This window comes from Cygnus olor, chromosome 2 (assembly GCF_009769625.2).
Source record: "Cygnus olor isolate bCygOlo1 chromosome 2, bCygOlo1.pri.v2, whole genome shotgun sequence".
NCBI classification, from domain to species: Eukaryota; Metazoa; Chordata; class Aves; order Anseriformes; family Anatidae; genus Cygnus; species Cygnus olor.
In genome coordinates, this window is record NC_049170.1 from 45504295 (window position 1) to 45525709 (window position 21415).

General features: G+C 40.0%; 1 protein-coding gene across 5 annotated transcripts in view; it reads left to right on the forward strand.

The window, feature by feature from the left end:
- NEK11 (NIMA related kinase 11) overlaps window positions 1-14797 on the forward strand; it is a 103617-nt gene extending 88820 nt beyond the window's left edge. For 2 of the 5 annotated variants that reach the window (XM_040548410.1, XM_040548412.1), the window contains exon 16: window positions 13578-14569. In XM_040548410.1, coding sequence (XP_040404344.1) covers window positions 13578-13782 — 205 coding nt within the window. In that variant the 3' untranslated portion in view covers window positions 13783-14569. Of the gene's footprint in view, window positions 1-7424; window positions 7687-13577 lie in introns of those variants that run through there. The other 3 variants (XM_040548411.1, XM_040548414.1, XM_040548413.1) reach the window with 3 other exon arrangements.
- Window positions 14798-21415: the final 6618 nt, after the last annotated feature.

The following is a 21415-nucleotide window of genomic DNA, read 5'->3' on the forward strand; positions in this document are numbered from 1 at the left end:
GTATATAAATCAGAGTTCTGTGACTCATATCCCTCATATTGGGTTTTTAGGCTTAGGAATCTTGTTAGATGCAGGAAACAGGAGGAGTATTTTCTGTCCTGGCCACCATCTCATTTTCATGGTGGTTCCCATTCCTGACAGTATTGCGTGCTGCAGTCTAACAAGCTATACTCTCACATGCTATGTAGAGCCATATTGTCTTCACCAGAGAGATAAATGAGGAAAAATTAGTGGCAGTTCCACTGATGCTCCCCTACAGAGAATTTACAACAATACATATCAGAAGAGAGCCACACTGTTCTTCAGAAACAACTCCTGAAGCCAAGCATTTTTTTCCATCAGATCAAATTGTTATACCACCTATTCCTTTCTTCATTTTATTTTTTTTTCTTTTTTTTTCTTTTTTTTTTTTTCTATTGAGGTCCATAAAGCTTGGCAAAGCCTTCTTTACACGATATCAGAAGCTTTGTTAGTACTAATTGCCTGAAAGATTGGCTTTGTCCCTAGGGAAAGCCTAGAGGAGTTGTAGCAAACACTGGCTTGCATTCTGCCAGTGTCTGAAAAGCTTGGTGGACAAAACCAAATGCTTTCTTCAGTTATGAACTAACAGCACTGATAGCTGTTGTAGCTTATAAGAGGCTAAAGAGGTCAAAATCTGCATAAGAAGAGACAGACCCAGAACGTTTAGATGTGTAACTAAAAAAGCTTTTCTGCTTCTTTTCATCTTGCTGTGTCTTACTTCTTTCCAAGTATGTGACCACCTCAGATGGCTCTTCACAGCTCTGTGGAATGTCTTACTATGCATGCTTGAGATCTGACTGCAGGGTTTCATGATCTAAAATGGAAAAGAGATGGTGAGAAATTAGACAAGTGTGTGCAGAAATCTGTGGAAAAGAAAAAGCCTTATTCAAGTTTTGGTACAGTGATTATATTCACAGTTTCACCTCCCTTTATCAAGTAGCATTTGTTTCCCAAGTGTCCAGTGAGTGGAGGCATCCCTTTGAAACCTTCTCATCACTGTAGTAAAAATTCATTTCTTGGGCTTTGTAAAATGAGAATTTGTGTTTCACAAAGTCTGTTTTTTTGCATAATTGAATATCTATAGAATAGAATTTATGTCTTGTTCTCTCTGTCCTGAAAATATGAAAAGAAATAAAAATGTAGAAAATGCAGAAAAAAAACTGTTAGTACAGCATACTTTGTACTCCTTTGTGGAGGTATCCATGAATACATACAATGAGTAATTTTAATAGCAGTGAACTTTAATATGCAATTTAGAATTCAATAAAATGCATGCCAGTAAAAGGAAGTCTTTTATGCCCCAATTTTTAAGTAAATTAAAATCCTTTAGCACAGCAGTAAGCACCTCTTAGTCAGTCCCTGAAGTCTTATACACAGCAGCATACCATGATCAGGCAAAAGGCTTCATCATCACCCGCTGAGTGTAAGTAAAGTTGTCTTTCAGAAGTCATAGAGAAAAGGCATTTAGTGATATTTTTATTCTATTCCTGTGAATGCTTATAACACTATTGGCTTAGACTCATGAGCTGTATGCATATATCCTTCTTTTGCTTGTGACATTGACATCAAATGTATCATCCGTCTTAAAAATTCAGAAAGAAAGGTCATACTGAAGTGATTGAATAGGCAGTGGATATTCTGTAAGATTAGTAGTCCTAAAATGCCTAAAGCATAGAAGACTTCGTGTACATTTACTTCCACATATTTTTGAAGTATTGCTGTAAAAAAACTATTTGATTTAGTGTTTTATTAGGTGTTGGGTGGACCTTCATCAGGACCAACTCTGAGCCTACTGAAACTGGTTTTGTTATTGACATCACTGAAGACATCTTTAGGTGAAGCAAAATGCAGTAAATATAGAAAAGTTAATTGGGGTTTTAGACTAAAATTAAAAAATCACAGAGACCTTGATTGCTATTGACTGTCATGTTGAAGGAATCATGATGTAAATATGCATGAGGACTAAGATGTTTTCCTGCAGGCAAGAGACAAATTTGGTATTGTCATTGGCTGAGCTACGGCTGATTTTTGCGGCCAGGTAGAGGATATTATTCTGGAGGATATTGATCCTGTAATGTTTTTGAGCATGAGATTTCCTCTTATACACACTTCAGCTACTCTGTTCAACACTCCATTTTCTGGTAGTAATTTCTGTGTGGTGATCCCAAGACAGCTTATAGCATAATAGTAGCTTTTTGCTTTCCATGGGCTAAGACAAAATATTAGTTTCATATCCATCATCCTTGCCACAGGTTTTCTCACACCTCAAACCTAGTTCAAAGACCAGTCTCCATCTCTTAAGCGTTTAGGGCCTGGTAGGGTCCTAATCTCCAGGACTCCCCTAGGATACTCTCCTGGTTCTTATTCAGTCTGCATGCACATAGCATTTTATCCTCACATCTAGAACAGTGTGATGCCTGGTATCCAGTTCCATCAAATTACATCTTCAAGATTAGAGTGGTAGGTCTGGAGAGAAGTGAAGTGTAAATCTTGGAAAATCCATTATGTTCATGTAGACTTTGCCTAGCTTCCATACAAGAAATAAATCAAAGTATTTGATTAGATCCAATTTTCTTTAGAAATAATTCATTACTAGTGGCGTCTCCTTTTCAGCATAATGCATGCAGAATCAGACAGAGAGCAATGGCAAAATAATTAGCAAGCCTCAGGTTTCACACGTGCAGGTTGAATGTGTGTTTCTGTGCTGTAACGGGAAGTTCTGTATTGTTAAGTTGGAAATGATATCGTCTTTAAAACAGTCAGGAGCACTCATCCCACATGCCCAGAGTATTGTCATTGTTTGCCTTCAATTTTAGTGGCTGTTCAGTTTTAGGACCTCTTATTATTCTCAAGAAGGTTTCATCCTGGAGGTGTCTGTTGGAAGGAAAAGAAGGATGAAGCAAAAGTTGTGCTGGTTCTGCAATGCATCTGAGCTAAGCGAAAATTGCAAGTGATTCATAATTTGTTAGATGGGGATGTACTGATTATATAGATTGTAATGTGCAGCCCTGCCAGCTATGAGCAATGTAGGAACTGAACAGATGCTACTGACAAGTATTTGGCAAGAACAGTGTGTTTTTACCATTATTTTTGTTTGCTTTTGGAGATATTGTGTATGTATCTCTCCAGCCTGATTTTGGAAAATGGGATTACATTTTGAAGTTGCAGGTCACTAATGCAAATGGTCTTGGAATTTTTACTCAGTCTGTAGAATAGGATGTGTGTTGGCTTCTCTGAAGTTGTCTCCAGTACAAAACCTTCAGCCTTGTAGCGTAAATTAAATCAATACTAGGTTATTTAGAATCATAGAATCACAGAATATCCCAACTCTGAAGGGACTCACCAGGATCATCAAGTCCAACTCCTGGGGCCAAACAGGACCACCCAAAAATCAGACCATATATCTGAGAGTGTTGTCCAAATGCTTCTTGAACTCCAGCAGGCTCGGTACCATGACCACCCTGTTCTAGGGCCCGACCACCATTTGGATGAAGAGCCTTTTCCTAACATCCAGCCTGGCCCTCCCCTGTCACCGTTCCTTCTGATCCTGTCACTGTCACCAGAGAGAAGAGCTCAGTGCCTTCCCCTCCACTCCCTCGTGAGCTGTAGGCCACCATGGGGCCTCCACTCAGTCTCGTCTTCTCCGGGCTGAACAAACCAAGTGACTTCAGCCACTCCTCACACATCTTCCCCTCTAGACCCTTCACCATTTTTGTAGCCCTATTTGCTACATGTCATAAAACTGGCCACAAATATTTAGTTTCTTCATTTGTTGTCCTAGTAGAGGTGCCAAAGACTGAAGTCCCAGTTCAGCAAAGTAATTCAGAATGTGCATAATATTAAACACAAGTAGTCCTTTGTCTTCAGAAAGACAACAGATGCTTAAAGTTATGCAAATATTCAACTGCCTGGCTTAATCAGGCATTGAACAGAGTAGCCACAAAGGAGGATATTCACAGTGCCCAGTTTTAGAAACCTTTCCTGGGAGCCTGCAAACTTCTCTGGGCTCTCTGTATGGAAAGACACAGGATAGTTCAAGACATATGTTGTAAGCTCCTATTCTGAATTTCCTTGGAAGATAAATTTCATTTCTGTCATGCTGGTGCCTAAAGTGGTAGCCAACTAAGGTAAGTGTATAAAGTTAGGGTGGGTGACCATTCACTGTGCTTTTGCCGGTACTTTCATTTCTTGAGAGTCATAGATTATTCTTTGAGAAGCTTATACTACTCCTTTCCATCCTGCAACTGGGGATGGGAAGAGCATGCCAGCTGCCAATGCCATCGCTTCAGCTGTTCTTAGCAGCTTTACATTTGGTGTGATTCACTTTGAATACATAAAGAGAATGAACTTGGTAGAGGATCTATTAGCTGATATACAAAAGGGTACAATTAAACTGTGATGTATTGTACTGGGATGCTCATCCTGGTGCTCCGCTTGCCTGTTATTGAGCCTCAGGTCCAACCCTTGAAATGTGTAAGATTTTGTGAATTTACTTGGATACAGATTTTTTTTTTTAAACTTGGAACCAGACTTTTTCAGCTTCTTTACTGAGCTGCATTTCATAGATCCATGAGCCATTCTGTTATCCTGAATTTCTAAGGATTTTTTTTAAGTGGAGAGTAATGTCATAATTGGTTTAGCAGTAGAGAGTTTTCATCCAGTCTGAAAATTGTATTCCAGTTATAAAACACATAATTATAAGTATAGACTCATTCATTTTAAAATGTCAAGTATCCCCAAACACGCAAAACATTACAATTATACTAATACATCTTTTTGTTTTGCACAAAAAGCATGATTTCCCTAGTTTCTCATGCTGTGCATACATAATACAGAGATTGAGCTGTTCTGTTTTCTAGTGCCTTGATTTCGTCAATAGTTTCCAAATGCAAGAATGATCTCATGTGACGTTAATTATATAGTCTGTTTTCAATATAGAAACACTTGCAGAATCTTGGCAGTGTTTGCTAGATGCAGCACAGTGACCTTGGAAGGTTCACAGAGGCCCTTGGAAGTAATACAGGTAGTGAATACACAAAGGGCTTTCAGCAAACCATTGCTAAGACTGCTGATGTTTACTGTTTCCTGTATTGTTTTTGTCCTCATCTGCTTGCAACTGCAGTAATGTAATTATATGGAAGAAAAATCAGTCCATTTCCTTCTTTCCTTAACCATTTTTTTCCTCAGTCATCATACAATGATTTCTTTCTTATACACCTGTGAGTCGTTAAGGTATAAATCTCATATTTCCATGTGGAAGGAGGTGAGCAATGCAGAGCTGGTATAACAAAAAATAGCTCACAGGGTAAAATAGCAGAGAGCTGGGCAATGTGCAAACCATCCCGTGTGAAAGAGAGGTTAGCAGACCCAAAACACCACATTTCTCATGGCTCCAAAGGAAGCAGCCACCACTTCTAAGGGTACAGCAGCCACAGGGGTGGCTTTTTCACAGGTCCATCTCCTTCTTCAGTGAAGCTCCCTGCTGAGCAGCTTGTTTTCCTGAGCTGTGGGCCTTCAGGGTGTAGAGATACCAAACCATTTGCAGTGGAATCATTAACCAGACACGGACAAAAGTTACTACAAAAACAGAGGATACTAAGACTTAAAACACCTAACCTAGCTCTTAGCTGTAAGGTAACACATGCATCTTCATTAACTTTTTTTCTGCAGAAGTATGATATTGATCCTGAAGAGAAGAGGTAATTACTCTGGTTTGGTAATGTTTCAGAGTAAGTTTGGGTTTTGGCTCTGTGAGTCTACTAGGTGAAACAAGTTATTTAGATACTACATTATGATTCCTGTGTTTCTGTAAGTGTTAATAGAAATCTTCATTAGTCTTTTACAAGACATATTTCCAGGCAGTTAGATGCAGTATTATTTGATTTTCCAAGAGATTTGAGACAGAGAAATAACCAGGGTCCTGTTTTGAAAAGTGCTTAGGCATCATATATTTATTATTTGTGAGGGGAAAAAAAGGGACTAGACCTCTATCTGCCTCTTTAAATATCTCAATAGGTTTACAGAGCTTGTCTTGTCCTGATGGAGAGCTGGAGGAAGTTGAATGCATAAACCTTCCAAGGCCTTTCTGAAAATCATAGGTCTATTGTCCATTGTTGGAAATTCTTCTTCTTTTCTCTCTAATATGAAGTACTAATTGACTTGTGTGGCTCTGCCAGAGACTCTTTGGATGTCGTGATGCTGGTGAAAAACAGGATATTGTTTAAGATAATTTTGTATATTTACCCACTGAGAACAGGATTGGCACGGAAAATGGGAAATGCTGAAACAGTTTGAATAGGCTCATAGAGTACTTCTTTATTCGTCATGAAATTTACTTTTTTTGCTTCTTGTTTCACTGAAAAATCAAAGCCTTTTTTTCAGAGAAATGTAAGACACCATGTGTTGTTGTGTATTGTTTTGTTGTTGTTGTTGGTTTTCTTTCCTTTGGGAAATTGATTAGGCACACAGCTCCAGAGGGAGAGAAATACTCTGCTGAAATTCCTGCTATCTCCCACTGAGTCATGAAGTCTATTTTAGATCAGTGAGGATTTGGCCCATAATTTCCACCAGTTTGTCCCAGAAGAAAAGTTTTATCCCTAAGTAATTGGCCTATGATAGTATTCCACTTGTTCAGTCGTTCATATTCAATGAAGATTTAAATGCTCAGTGTAAATTAATTCATTGGGTAAGTTTCTTGGGGGTTTTGGCTTAGGTATTGTGCATAAAGTACAAAGCAAAACCAATTTCCCCTTCTCACAAACTTTATTCTGATTTCAGTAGTTAGTATTCAACTAACAGCTCTAAATTCTAATTCACAGTTCTTCCAAGAGCTGGTGTTAACTTCAATTACTATTTTACAAATTCATTTATCTCAGAAAATGAAATGCATGGAGAATATTATTGTTGATATTTCTTCAGCTGTGTCTGCAGCTTTAAATAATAAGATTCTTCTTATCTCATGGGAAAACATGTCCTAAATATGCTTTAGATTTTGCAAGTCTTTGAAGTAGGACATCAGAGAGTTTTGTTTGCAATCAAATTAAGATGCTTTAATTCAGGAATTATGAAGTAATTAAGGATGAATTATGAAAATTATCGTTGTGCCTTCAAGTGAAGAAATTTTCATTCAGCAGTAATACGATGAAAGTCAAAGTCCATTGAGGCTTGAAGGTGGAAGGTAGGGGCTAATCTTAACAATTCAGATTTTATTTTACTACCTTTTTATAAAATAATTCTTTCCTTTTTTTTTTTTTAATTCTAATATGCACTTTTCTTAGACTTTGCTATACTTGTCACATTCCCAAGACCAAACATATGTCAGCTAGAACTAGAAAGTACCCTACCTTTAGAAGTAAATTCCTAAAAAATAAATCATGGAGCTTATAATGCACCTCTATTTGCAGGTCTCCAGGGGTCTTTACAGAGCAACCAACAATCTTTGCTGCAAATGAAGTTTTGAACCCAGGACAGTTTCTTTCAAGTTCCAGAGAAGCTGTAGTGATTCAGTCAGTAATGTCAATATACTGAATGAAGAGAAGATAACTTGAGAGAACAAAGACCTTTTGTGTTGTAATTGAGTTAAACCTATTTACTGAACCACGAGATGCTGTAGCAGATACTCTTAAGATTTTCTAGTACAGTTAGAAAACAGTATTTTTTATGAGATCAAAGATGTAATTTCCTGATTGTTTTTCAGAAAGTTGTTTCAGGAGATAAATATAACAATCATTTTCACCAAGGTTCATGTTGCTAATGTTTAGCTGCAAAGTGGCAAGATTACACTCTGTTGTAAATAGAAATATAAGGTTAATAAATGAATGTTTAGAAAGCATGTTCAGGGACAAGTCAGAATTGGATGTATTGGTGGGAATCCTAAATAACACTGCTGGACTCCATGAGAGTACATTTGACTTAGGGAGAATTTAGTGAAGTCTGCTGAAATTATTATTTCAAAGATCTCTGCACAGGCTTTTATGCCCCATGAGCCCTAATCACAATAGATTTGCCTCCTACTTTACAATATGCTTGTCAGAGTAGGATGCAAACAACATCTGAAAGGATAAATGAATGCCCACTTGGACAGATATTCCATGTCCAGAAAGCTTTTTTTTTTTTAAGGTTGATATTGAGGTAGCTGTGAGGATTAATAAACAAATAATTTTACTGTTGTTGACTTAGGAGCTGCATGTTAGTTGTCTGCTATAGGAGAGATGGTATGCTATTGCTGATGTCTGATCCAGGGGGACTTCCATGGTATCTCTCTGGTGTGCTCAGTTGTGACTTGTGCAGAATGTGGTGGCTCAGCAACTGTCAAGCCTCCATGCTCCCAGGAATAACCCACACCACCACTCCCTGAAGCACTGGCGAAAACGCTCTGTGAAAAGTGCTCCTTCCCTCTGGGGATAGAAGAGGGAGAGCAGAACAGTTTTAAATGATAGTTGCTATCATGCTGAATGACATTCTCAAGTGAGAAGCTGAAAACCCCCTTAGCTGCTGATTTGTGTCATAGTTATCCTTTAAGGCAGGCAATGACAAACTGTTGAGAGAGTTTAACCCAGCTGCTAACGCACATGGAAGAGTGCAAACTCAAGCATTAATCTTGTTTTGTGGCTTTTGTCGGTGGTGCATAAAGGTAAGTGTATTGTAATTGATCTCCAGACCAGAAAAGAAACATTAATACATAGCTAGTAGCAGTATAGTCAAAATAAAGGCCCATGGGATAATAGAAAATTCTTTGTTCACCCAGGGAAAGATTTACAACTTCATCAGCCAGTTGAGAACACAACATTATTATATTGTCAAATTTTAGTAATTTTGCACTGATGTGTAGGAAATCACCAGATATCCTGATAAATTCACTTGAGCCCAGATCTACTAAATGACTTGGCACATTTTTAGGCACAGTTAGACACCCTGAGTACAAAATTGCAGTTCTGAAGGCTCCTATTTAGCTCCCCTCTAACACTGGCAGTGAGTCAAAGCACTAAGTACCTATGATTTAGCTGATATTGATACTGCTTCTCACATGCTCAGAAGCACCTTATCCTTGATAGAACCAACTGCTAATCTCATGCCAAAACCGTATCATTAGCCACAAATCAGATATCTGTCTGCCTTTGTGGCCTTTGAGCCTTGTTCTAGTTAATTTTCTCTAGGCTTAGGTTTTGTGCTGAACAGAAGCTGGCAGCATGAGGCTTTTTATTCCAAAGCACAGCTTCCAGGGATGACAGTGTGGAGTCTGGCAATATCTGCTATCACCAGCCAGTAGGCAGGTGGTCAGAGCGTGCCTCCACGCTACGGAAGTCCCCAGCCCTGTTGCACCTCTGCCTGGAGCATTAGGGCTGCCCTCTGCAGACAGGAGGAGTGAGGGAAGCTGGGCTCACTGTTGAATTTCTTGCCATTTGCAGTGAGAAAGCAGACACACAGGGCACTCACTTACACGTGGTAACCTGGATTTCAGTCCCAAGGACTGAAAGACTCCAAGGCCTGCTTGCACTGTTTTATCCAGGGACTGTTTCATGCAAATAACATTTGCACACACCTCCAGTGTTGTCCCTGGTTCTCAGCCTGTCCAGAGTTATCCTTCCTCATTCTTTTCTGGCCCACCTACTTTTATACAAATCAAAATGAGGGTGAAGGAGAGTCCTTCTTTCCCCAGTACCACTGGTGATTATGGTACTGCTACTGCCAGGTTTCTAGGTCTCTGGGTGAAACCTCTAACCAGGGATAAAAGGGAACAAGTGGGTACCTAAGTGATCATGTCAAATTGCTGCAAGTCCTGCATGGGGAGAGGTGCTTCCAAACTTTACTAAAGCCAGACAGGCATCAGATTTGATGTTTCCCTTTCTTCAGTTGTGGTGGGCTGATGTTTTGCATGGATACTTTTCCGGGGTGTCTGCATTGTACAGGGAGCTTAGGGTTCAGCCACAGAGCTGTGAATGCTATTGCAGGAATGAGGTGCCTGAAAGTTAGGAACTGCAGGGCTCAAATGCCAGCAAAGAATCCCTTGGTATATGTATGTCTTTGTGACTCAGTGAAGCAACACGAAAGTTGCTCATGAGCTCGTTTGCACAAGGAGATACCTGAGGAGATATCCGAGATACCACATTTAAGCACGTAGTAACTTATCGTCCTGGACCAGCTCCTTGGATGGTAGAGGCTGATGTAACTGCTTTGATTTCAGCATAGTGAAAAGCAATTTAGGACAGTGTGGGATGGGGTTCTGGCCAACAAAACTTGTCTGAGTAATGCAACCCCAGATGTCGAGTATCCCCTTAGCTTGTGTATCTGCACTGAGAAAGGGATCATGGCTCATTTTGGGGGGAAGATAGTGAGTTTGTAGGTGTGTGAGCTATAACAAGAGTAAATACCAGATAATCAGAAAATGTGGGATCTCTGTACTGGTTCTCACGATGCATTCAGAAGTAAGGCTTTTAGTTATTTCAGAAGTGTAAATGCAGGTGTTCCATACCTTCTGTGAAATAGGAACTATGAATAGGAGGGTAGCGAAAAATCCATAATTATGCCTCTGTAGGTCTTAACATGGATGGAAAAATAACCACTAGCACAGGATCAGGGCTGTAATGGACAAACCTTGCTTTCTAGGAAGTCACTTACTCCTCCACCCCCCACTGGTATACTAAAAGATTTAGTCAGTAATGTCTCTTTAAAATTTACTGTCTTAGCTTCTGCTTTTCTGTCCCCATCGCAGAAAATGTATTATGTGGTAGCAGACTCACATTAATGCAGCTTTCAAGCCCAAATAGAGTCTGATGTGTTCTTTTGTAAAAGGAGGTTATAATTTTTGTTACCTACCCCTTAATTTTCAACCTATGAATACTTTTTCCCTAATTTTATTGTATCAGCAATTATACGGATTAGCTAACTTGCATGTTCTGCCAAGCTAAACTGAAAAGATTCCAGTCTGCAGGTCACATTTATTAACCAAAGAAATACTCCCGAGGTATGTGTTTGCTTAATTTTTCATTTTTAAATAGAAAGGACTGACAAAAAATGTATTTGTTTAGGAGGGAGGGAGGGGGGTCAGTAAAGGCACTAATGAAACAGTAGTTGTTTCAAGGTTGCTTCTCAGGTATTGATTTTTAACCATTGAAGAGAAATATAATATTTATGTTGAGTTTTGATGAAGAAATGTATGTTATTTGACAAACAAATCCCTATTTAGCTTTCTGTACTAATCTAACCCTTAAGTTGCCAGACTCTGGCAATTGATCACTTTCAGCAGTTTGTGTTTTTCCCTAGACAGAAATATTGGGAGAAAAAAAGAAAAAAAAAAAAAAAGAAAAAAAGTCATTTTCTAGTTATGAGAAGCAGGACTGAGTCACATTTGAACTTGCGGAGAGTCCAGTCCAGCCCCGTGGCTTCTTACACTGGGTCTCAGCTGCCTCTGCTGCCAGTTTCCAACCTGTCAGGAGCCAGCAGGACGTATATATAGTGTATAGACGAAAGGTGAACTACAGCTGGGTATGACCAAGCTGCAAAACAGTGACAGCAGGCGGGATGTGAGGAGAAGTGCTTCCTCCTTGTGAGATCAGAGCAGTCGTCAAGGCTCTCTTTCAGGAAAGAAAATGTATTGGGTATATTTTATCAGCTGCGGTCCTACTGTTCTTAATGTTAGGATTTTTCAGGAGCCTTGCTAATCCCTTATAAATACTAGGTAGCTCACTGCTGGGATGATAAACGTGACAGTTCCCATCCTGGGACAACTCTGGGGTCCATCCTCCCAGTTTATCATAGTCTAAATTTATAGAAAACAGCATGTAACAGAAAGTCAGTGGAAGGGGAACATAAGCACAAATATTCAGGCTGAAATGTTATAAAACTATACAGCGAATTTCCTAGTAACTCCGTTTTGTCTAAAAGAATTTCCACGAAGCAAAGTGCTAAGGCATCAAATGTTTTCACATGCTAGAGACACAGTATGTTTAATCCTTGAAAAATGCACTACAGCATTAGAGTCACAGATATCGTCAGTTTTTCTTGTTGTTGTTTGTTTTGTTTTTTTTGTAGGTAAGAGTCATTTTTCAGAGAAACATTGTTAGCTACACTAAGAAGCTTTACTGAAGAGGTCTCCATGCCACAATAGATTTCCTGAAAAAGAAATGATTGCACCACCCAAATGCTCTTGAAACTCTAGCAAAATGCTGGTGGGAGGAAAGGCTGCTTACCAGAACTTTACCTAACCAAAACAAGATGTTTTTCAATACAAATTGCTGATGTCTCCGTAAGGAGATCCCAGTTAGTCCAACTCACTTCCTGACTAAGTGAAGGGCATCATTACCTCTGGAACATGCAAGTTCGACACTAAAAGAAAATCAAATCTCAACTGTCCTAACACAAAAAATCAGTAAAAGAAAAAAACACGGATAAGGCTGCACAGCCAGCCATGCCATTTGTCTGTCAGCGTTACACTGCATTGTGGTACCATTGCATCCAGTAATTGGCTCACACCCTTGAATTTCTTTGATAAATCACACTCAAGGAGCTGTTTTTGAAATCCCTTTACCCCAAAATTCTCTCACCAGCTATATTCTATAAATTCTTCCAGATAAGCACCATAAGGTCTGTATAGCACTGCACAGCACGTTTGCCATCAAACCCTCTTGCTTGATGCCCTTTAGGGTCCCAGTCCTGCCGTGGACATTGTATGGATTGGCACCATTGAGATCCAGCAGGAAACTGGAGGAAAACTGGCTTGGTGTGCTTGTGACAAAGCAGGTTTGTTTAAACAGGGAAGTGAACACAGTTCCTGTGGCAGACTTATGCAAAGAGACTTTCTCATATACTGAAGGAAAATTACTCCGTTATTTTCATCAAAATATTATGAACCCACCACTGATTGGAATGTTTTACATTACTCAGGCCTTGTGACATACGAATTTAAAGATGTTTGCCTTTAGAAAAACAAGTTCTGTTCATTGTCTTGCAGTTTTCAACTGAATCTTTATAAATCAACATTAAGTTCCTGTGAGTGTACTCTTTGTCACTGAATTACAGACCTGTCTACTGATAAAAGGATAGTGCTGTAGGAAAAGACAGAAAAGTCAGTTAGCTCATGCTGATCTGGTACAACAGGTTGCTTGTTATTAGATAGAAGCTAAAATAAAGCAATGAATTCTGAAATGTGTTTGTTCTCATGAAAGGCTGCTGGTTTATGGCTGAATAGGGTTGCTTCTCTTGGTTTTGATGAAATACAGAGGCAATAATATATGGCTGTATACTGGACTTGCTGTGGATAAAACACTATGTCAGATTTGGTGTGAAAATGGTTTTGATTTTTAGCAGTGATGATGTCTGCATGTCCCATGACTTACTATGGCCAGGTTTTTACTCCTGGGCTATTTGTATAACACAGCCATAGAGAAAATGCACAGGAAATTTGAATTTCTTGTACTGTCAGACAAATAAGGTGTATCCTTATAAGATTTTAATCAAAAGTAGCCACAATATTTAAAAAAATAAGTTATAGCAATTGCTTGTATTAATATATAATTGAGATAACTTTGACTTGACCTTTGTGTAATATTTATTCTTAGATCTGCCATCCAGAAGCTGGGAGCAGAGGTATTTGAGAAAGTGTACACCTATCTGAAGCAAGCAAGACAGCAAAAAGCCAGAGAGGAGGAGATCAGGAGATACCTGGAGAAAATGGTTTCTAGAGCAAGTGATTGCTTTGAGGTGGATCAGCTTCTCTACTTTGAGGAGCAGCTACAGGATTCGGAAGCACATCTTCAGCTGTAAAATGTTTGTCAGTAACAGTGCGGGAAGCAGAAAGGAGGACTAAAAGTGGTGAGCTGCCTTCTTCAGGCCAGCAAGCAAATCCTAGAGGTGTTTGGAGGAAACTACTGAGGGTAACTCAGTACACAAACAGGTGGGCAAACTCTTGGGGAGTCCAGTCTGTACAGTGAGAAGTGGGTAAATATAGTATCATTTGCAGGGGCGGGAAGAAAAACAGTTTGTGGCAGTGGAGTGGGGGATTCACAGTTGTCAACATCCCCTTTTCACCACTAACAGCATTAAGAAAGCTATTCTCCTGGGCACTGGCCAGGCTTAATCCTGCACTCAGTCACTGGTGAAGCTGCCTGTGATGGAAACGGTGCAGGATTAGACTCCAGCTGCTGTTGATTACGGTGCTAACCGGTCGTCATGGCATTTAAGCACATCTTTTTTGTACTTCGGCAGACTTACCCTTGAACACACATATCTATGCATTGGGATACTCAGCCAGAAATTGTCTTATCATTCATTGTTCAAAAGACTGCATTTAATCCATGTGCCTTCCAAATGAACTGTACAGATACAAGCATGCATGTATAATTATATACATATATGCATATTCATCTACATAGAGATAGGTGTGTATATGCATAGAGACAGAAAGGTGTTTGGCCACATCATCATATATGTTTATGTGTATATAGACAGAGACACGAGGCCTGAGCTGTAGATGACTGTGGTAGCTAGGAATCCTTATTGTGGATTCTGAGAGTTTTAGATCAAATTCACTGTACACAGATGGAACAATAAACTATTTTTTTGGCTTGCAGGTGGACATTGTTTTTTTGTTTGTTTTTCATAGCATTTATATTCCTTTCATCCTATGCATCATACATTTGCTGATTTCAAGTATATATCATGCTCTGATACCTGATTATTTCCTTCTCCCTGTTCCTTCTTTATTTTGCATTCTGAGCTCCTTCGTCCATCTACGTAAAACACTAACAGAAAATAAATTGGTATGACATAGAAGAATCTCAAGTGAATTGTGGACCAAGTTTATTTCAGACATCTAGCCATTACCTGTGTTTTCTGCTTTTGTGCCACAACTCTCAAGTACTCAGGGACTGAATCAAATAAATGAATGTAAATTCATAATGTAAATATCAAAAAATGTTGCTGCTTGACTTGGGTTACAACTAAGGATAGTGGGATTGATAGTAAATTAAGCAGTAGTACTGATCCATCTTTTTGATGTGCTTTAAAAGACTCAAAGGGAAAGGCAAGTGGTCACCTTAATCTATCTCAGCAGCAACACAAGCAGCAGAATCAAAGGACATGCCCAGCTAAGGAAGATGTGGCACTATACTTCCAACCAAAGTAACGGAAGATCCTGACACATCTGACTTCAGCTTCTGTTGGGAATACATGGTGTAACAAACTGGAGGCTGAAATCCAACATGACGTTCACTGAGGTAGGGAGACTTATTTTAATTCCATGTGGTGGTTCAGATCCCACGGGAGAGGCAGTCTGAAGCACAGATTCTCAGTCAGGCTTCAGTTTTTGTCCTTCTCAATGTTGTGTCTGTGTACTTGGTTCCATGTTTTTTACACACAATGTCATTTAAGGACACTTAAAAAAAAGAAGACGAGTGCTTGGATATTCCAGGAACTAAACAGTTCAAAAAGCAAAAAGTAAGTGGCATATGGTGGGAATAGTCTCAGCATGATACAGCCTTGACTATTGCATTTACCTCTGGCTACGATTCAGACCAATTTATCAAAAAAAATTCAAAAAACAAACTCTGTAAGCAATCAGTTGCTATTTATTAATGAGCAATACCGCATCAGACTGGAGCAATACCTCATCATTCCTGGAGCATGCAAGAAAAAAGAACTGCACAGGAATGGGTCGAGCTCTCTGGAGCAGTCAGGCACCAGGGAGGTCATTAAAGGGCAACCTTTAAAGCCTGGAAAGCATGGTTTAGCCATGCAGATTACCCTCAGGGAAGTGGTTGCTCTCTGATGAGCAGTATATTTGCTTGTTGCACACAAGGAAGGAATCATAACATCTTTTACGGTTACTCAGTTGCTTTATTCTCCCTGCAGGATATGACCTTCAAATTATGTGAGAATCTGGAGGTTACTGCTTTACTAGTTATATGCTTCAAGCTGTGTTTAGGTTTTGGTGTTGTTTTTGTTTGTTTGTTTTTCCCCTGTCAATCATATGACAATTATGCAACATGGTATGCATGTTAAACTCAGCAGGGGGCTTTTTGTCTTTGAGCTGTAGCAAAAGCATAGTAATAAATCCCATGGGTTTGACAGAGATTCTTGCATCCCTGTTTAAATTGAGGGTCACTTTCAAAAAGCACTAGGTGGCATTATATGCCTTTGTCTCTAATCCAGGGCTTGCTCACAGATCAAAGCTATCTCGATTCAAGGACATAACATGGTTTGGGCTATGTTTTATTTTTAGGGATTTTCATAATTTGTTGCTTACGAAGAGCACAAACTGTCTGCTGAATACATTATGGAGTGTTTTGAATAGCATGCCTGCGACTGTATATTTTTGTAGCAGAATTAGCAATGTGTTTGTGAAAAATGTCCTACATAATAATTATAAGCACACTTGAAAACAGTCTTGAAGTCCCTTTGAAAATGTTTTCTTTGTGTTATTTTCTAAATGGTTTCTTTATTCCCTTGAAAACAAAAGATTTCAGTCCTGAGAATCTGGGCACTTCTACAATTGCTAACAGTACAAGTCTAGAAAACAGAAGCAAAATCTTGAATCAAGATGTAAGCATACATAAAGTAATCACGGAATTGAAAAAATGGCAAAACTACTCTTATCTTCCAATAACTCCAGGCCTTTGCAGATTGCATCTGCTCCAAAGTTCTCAGCAAATTGTTGGGCTTTCCAAAGAGCCCTGAAATTGCATAACCCAGGTCACGACCAGTTCTCAGGGACAATGAGGTCTATCCCCTCTAAAACTTTATAAAACTCATCGAATGTCTTCTGTCATTCTGTCTTTGGTATCCTGGGGAGAGTATATACGTGAGGAGTTCAACTCAATTCTGCAGTTTATTAACCCTGTTCTGTAGCTGGGTTTTGGGTTGCTTTTAGTGGTGTTTAAAGACCTTTGAGTATTCTCCTGAACTTATGCAGCTGCACAGTAAGTAGCCATCAGTGGAGATTTTGCATGCTATCCCCAAGCTTGCAGAGATGGGCATGTGAGACAAATATTGTGACACAGAACAATTTATACATCTTGGTGTAGAGAGATTGGTGCCACACTGCCAGATAGACTGAGTCTGTTGAGCTTAGTGAAGGTGCATTTGATGCCATGCTGATAATCTCTGTATATGGTTATTAGTTTAATTATTTTTCTGTAATCAAGTGTACTATAAAGAGAGTAGTGAATTTTGAATTAACAAAAGAAGTATGGAACTCAGTCCTTAGAGATCAGTAAGTCCTTAGAAATGCAAAAGGTCTCAAGAAAGCGGGAGCAGACAAAATGACTACTGCATCACAAAGTCCATTAAGCAATGGTCTTGCTGAATCAGGCTGTAAGCAGGCCTCACTCTTCTACAAACAAGTCCATGTACAAAGATGGAAGTGCAGAGTCCTTTTCTAACCTAATAAAACATTGTTGGAAGGGTAGAAATAAATCAAATTCATCATGTTATATTGGGATTTATTAGGCAAATGCAACAAATCACCATAAAAGAAAGAAAGGAAGAAAGAAAGGAAGAAAGAAAAAAAAATAAGGAAGAAAGGGAAGAAAGGAAGAAAGAAAGGAAGAAAGAAAGAGAGAAAGAAAGAAACAGAAAAAGAGAAAGAAAAAAAGGGAAAAAAAATAAAGCACCCTCTTCCTAAAAGATCAGATCTTCTATAAGATACATTTTAATTTACAGGTTTATTCTGCTTGCTGGGGAAAAGGGCTTATGATGAAGAAAAGACTGAATCCCTGTCTTTTATACATGAAATGCATTTCATACATGAAAATGTATATGAAATAAAAGCAAATTGACTTCCAGCAAAATCCCACTGTTGGTATTTAGCAGTAGACATATCGAAAGAACAGGATGGTTAGTATCATGGATCTTCAGTAATAAAGAAGCAACAAAAGAGCAGCTGGAAGTAAATGTGAGAAAATAAATTTAAAGACATTAGATTGCTGTGGATAGGGCTTCATAAAAGGTCCCATTTGACCTACATATTTTTACCAAAAGCTTCAGAAGCATCAGGCAACCTCCCTGCTTTTTTATTGACTCTCCTAAAGATGCTACAATCTGTATTACTTGATGCGGAGGTATTGCAAACAAAGGAAGTGAGGTGAATAATTATTTAATGGTTTGGGGCCTTGAGCCTGGTAAAAGAGTGCTTGGACTATAAAGCAAAAAGAACATTTGAGTTTTTTCATAAAAGTAGAGTTGTCAACATCTTGTCCACAGCTGGATTAGGAGACAGACTAATTATACTTGTCACAGTAAGCAAGAAGTCCTTTCTTAGAGGTGGCTGGCTTGCCAAATAATCCCTTACTAGGCCCCAGAAGGCATCTTTCTATAAGATGAATTGTCAGAGGTTTCCGGTGTCTGAAAATCCTGTCTGCAGGAAAGGACCATCCTTCCTACAGGACGTGGCTCTGTGGGTACTGCTTTGTGATGACCAGCTCAGAGGTGCATTCAGGACCAGACCACAAACCTGCACCTGGCATGGCCAGAGCTCTACAAGTCCACATTAAACTGGAGTAATTGAGCATTGAGCAAACACATAAGTGAAAAAAAGAGACAGCAAAGTATGCTTACAGCTACTTCTAAGACTGACCTTTTGGTGCACTGTAGGTGTGACCAGTGTTATCTGAAATAATTTATTATGTAGGAGAAGAAATGCAGGAGATTAATTTGGAGACAGGAGCAATAGGCATGTAGACATGCCTACATCAAGTGATTTCATATTTTCATATGAAATCAAGTGATCTCATATTTTGTTTGTAACTTGCTCACACCACATCATAAACTGAAAACCCTTTAGTCAGTCTCTTCCCAATACTGTGTTATTTTGGAGGAGGGAGGTTAAGTGGTCCAAAACCTGGACGCTATTCCACATGCTGCTTCAGCTGACCTGAGTTATGAATATACTCCACTCCATCTAGTGGACACGTTCCTCCTAATTTGTGTCACTTGAGAATGATAAAGAGAATGGATTTTCTATCTTATACTCAATCTAGCAGCCACTACAAGTTGTAAATCCTCCATTGCAGATGTGCTGCTCAGACAGATCATGGGGTTATTCCCCCAAGTGCAGGTACTCTGCATTCTTCTGTTGAACTTCATGACATTTCTGGTGGCTCAGTCCTCAGGTTTGACAAGGAAAGGACTGAAGTCCTGCCATTTGTCTTCTCATCCACTTCCTCTGATTTAGTATCATCCACAGATTTGCTGAGTTTATCAGTCGCATTACTGAAGTTGCTGACAAGATGTTGAATTCTTGGGTCAACATCTAATTTGCTGAGTTTATCTGTGTCATTATTGAAGTTGCTGACAAGATGTTGAACCCCTGGGTCAAACCCTGGGTCAATCCACTTGCTACTGGTTGCCGCTGACTGCTATGCTTTGAGACTGGCAATTTTAAACTCACTTAAGTGTCCATTCATCCATTCTGTATCACTGCAGTGTCCAAATAAACAACACTGACAGAGAATAAAGTCTTATTAAAGTCAGAGTGTATAACACCCACCTTCCTCCCTTCTGCCACATAGCCAGCTGTCTCGCCATAGAAGATGGGTCAAACATATTTTGTCCTGGGTAAATTTATGCTATCCCTGATTGCCATCTTGGCCTGTGCATGTCTGGAAATGGATCTTGGGTTCCCTGATCTTAGCAGGACCGCGGTGAGGTTGATCACCAGCCAATAGTTGCCTAGGTCTCCCTTCTTGTCATTCTTGTGGTTGGGTGTAACACCAGCCTTTTTCCGAACATCAAAACTTGTGTATAAATGCTTCTACCTGTGTGTTACTTGTACAAAGGCACTGCAGCAAACTCCAGCCAGTGATGACTGACTGGACCAGGCGCTGTACAAAACAGCCCCAAGGTAACCCCCGTCTCAGAGACCTCACAGCTGAAGCAGTAAGCAAGAAGGTGAATAGAGGATGGCACAGAGAAGTAGCTTGAGTATGTGCAGTAAAATGTAAAAAGCAGCCTACAGAGACGTGTTGTGCTTGCTCTGCACCTGATATGGTGCCAGCTAGCAGCAGCTATTTGTAGTGTCATGGGAAGGCAAGGTTTAGGAACAGTGCAATGTTTAGTGAGAGGTGAAATAAGTTTTAATAAGGAAATCTGTTATTTCATGAAATACGACTCTGTGGCTTGTGCAAGCAAGTGTTTAGGTGACAGACTATCGACAAAGTGATTCTGTGCCAGAGCCTTATGCACCATAGGTGACTAGGTGTGACAAACAAGCTGGGAATCTGGATCACACTGATCCTTCAATTGCTCCCTGTTGACCCCTCAGGGATTGTCTTATTGTGCCGTTGCATGTGGATAGTCCCTTGGGCTGTATTATTTTCCCTCAGCATCTCTAATGTGAATTTTATTTTAATTTTTTTTTCATATTGCAGCCTCTGGCAGAGGCCGCTATATTGATCCACATCTAACAAGGGTCAGCAGAGTGAGGCTAGTCTTAAATAATGCATTGGAGCTTGTTCCCGCTGCTCTCTGTGAGCTCCAGTGAACTCCTCCATAAAGCTGCTGTGGAGCCTCCCTAGCGTGAGCTGGCTCGTTTTGTCCTCTCTCCTCAAGGACAGAAAGCAAAGAAAACTCAAGATGCTCAGAGTCTGGAGAACAGAAGCTGTTATTTCTTGTCCAGGGGCAGTCCCTATTATTGAGAGAGGCTGCTCCTCTCATGTTGTAACACAGTTTTTGAGAGCGAGCATTATTTTATTGATGCCTTTGCGCATCTGACAATCAGCGGCATGCTGTCACCATCCTCTCTCTGCCAGCAAGATTTTCCCACCTCAAAATGGAGTCTGCTTGTTTTGAATGCTCTTTTGGCAGGAGCTTGGCTCCCGATGCTGACAGTGAGTGCTCCTCACTCCCTGGTGACCTGATTTTGCCAGTTCCTCATGCCGAGAAGCACATCCTTCTACAAGCTGTCTTGGTAACTGGGGGCAGTGTTTCTGGGAGGGGGGAGATGTTACTCAAGCGAGGATGTGGAAGTGGGCATTAGATCAACTGTGAGAGGAGGACAGGAATCACTGCCAGGGTGCACCAGCCCCAGCCAGGGAGTAGGGCAGCCCCAGCTCCAGGCCTGGGCATCTCCAAGAGTAGCCCAGGAGCTTGCAGCATCTGAAGTGGGTGGGTGGGTGGGTGTCCCAGGGTGGGTGAGTGTCCCAAAGGCAGCAGAGAACTTGTGGTGGGGCCAGGAGGCTCACAAACCCTTCTGGATTCACATTCATGACGTGCTTGCTGTATTGAGCTAACAGTGTGCTGACGAGATTCACCCAGAGCAAGAAAACGAACTCTCATGAAGACAATGAGTCTCCAGACTACCTAATGACTACTTAATGAGTGTCTAAGCACTGCACCATTATTGAATTTTAATTGCCTTCTTTCTGGCTTTGTGCTGTAAAATGAAAAAAGAGAAAACACTATA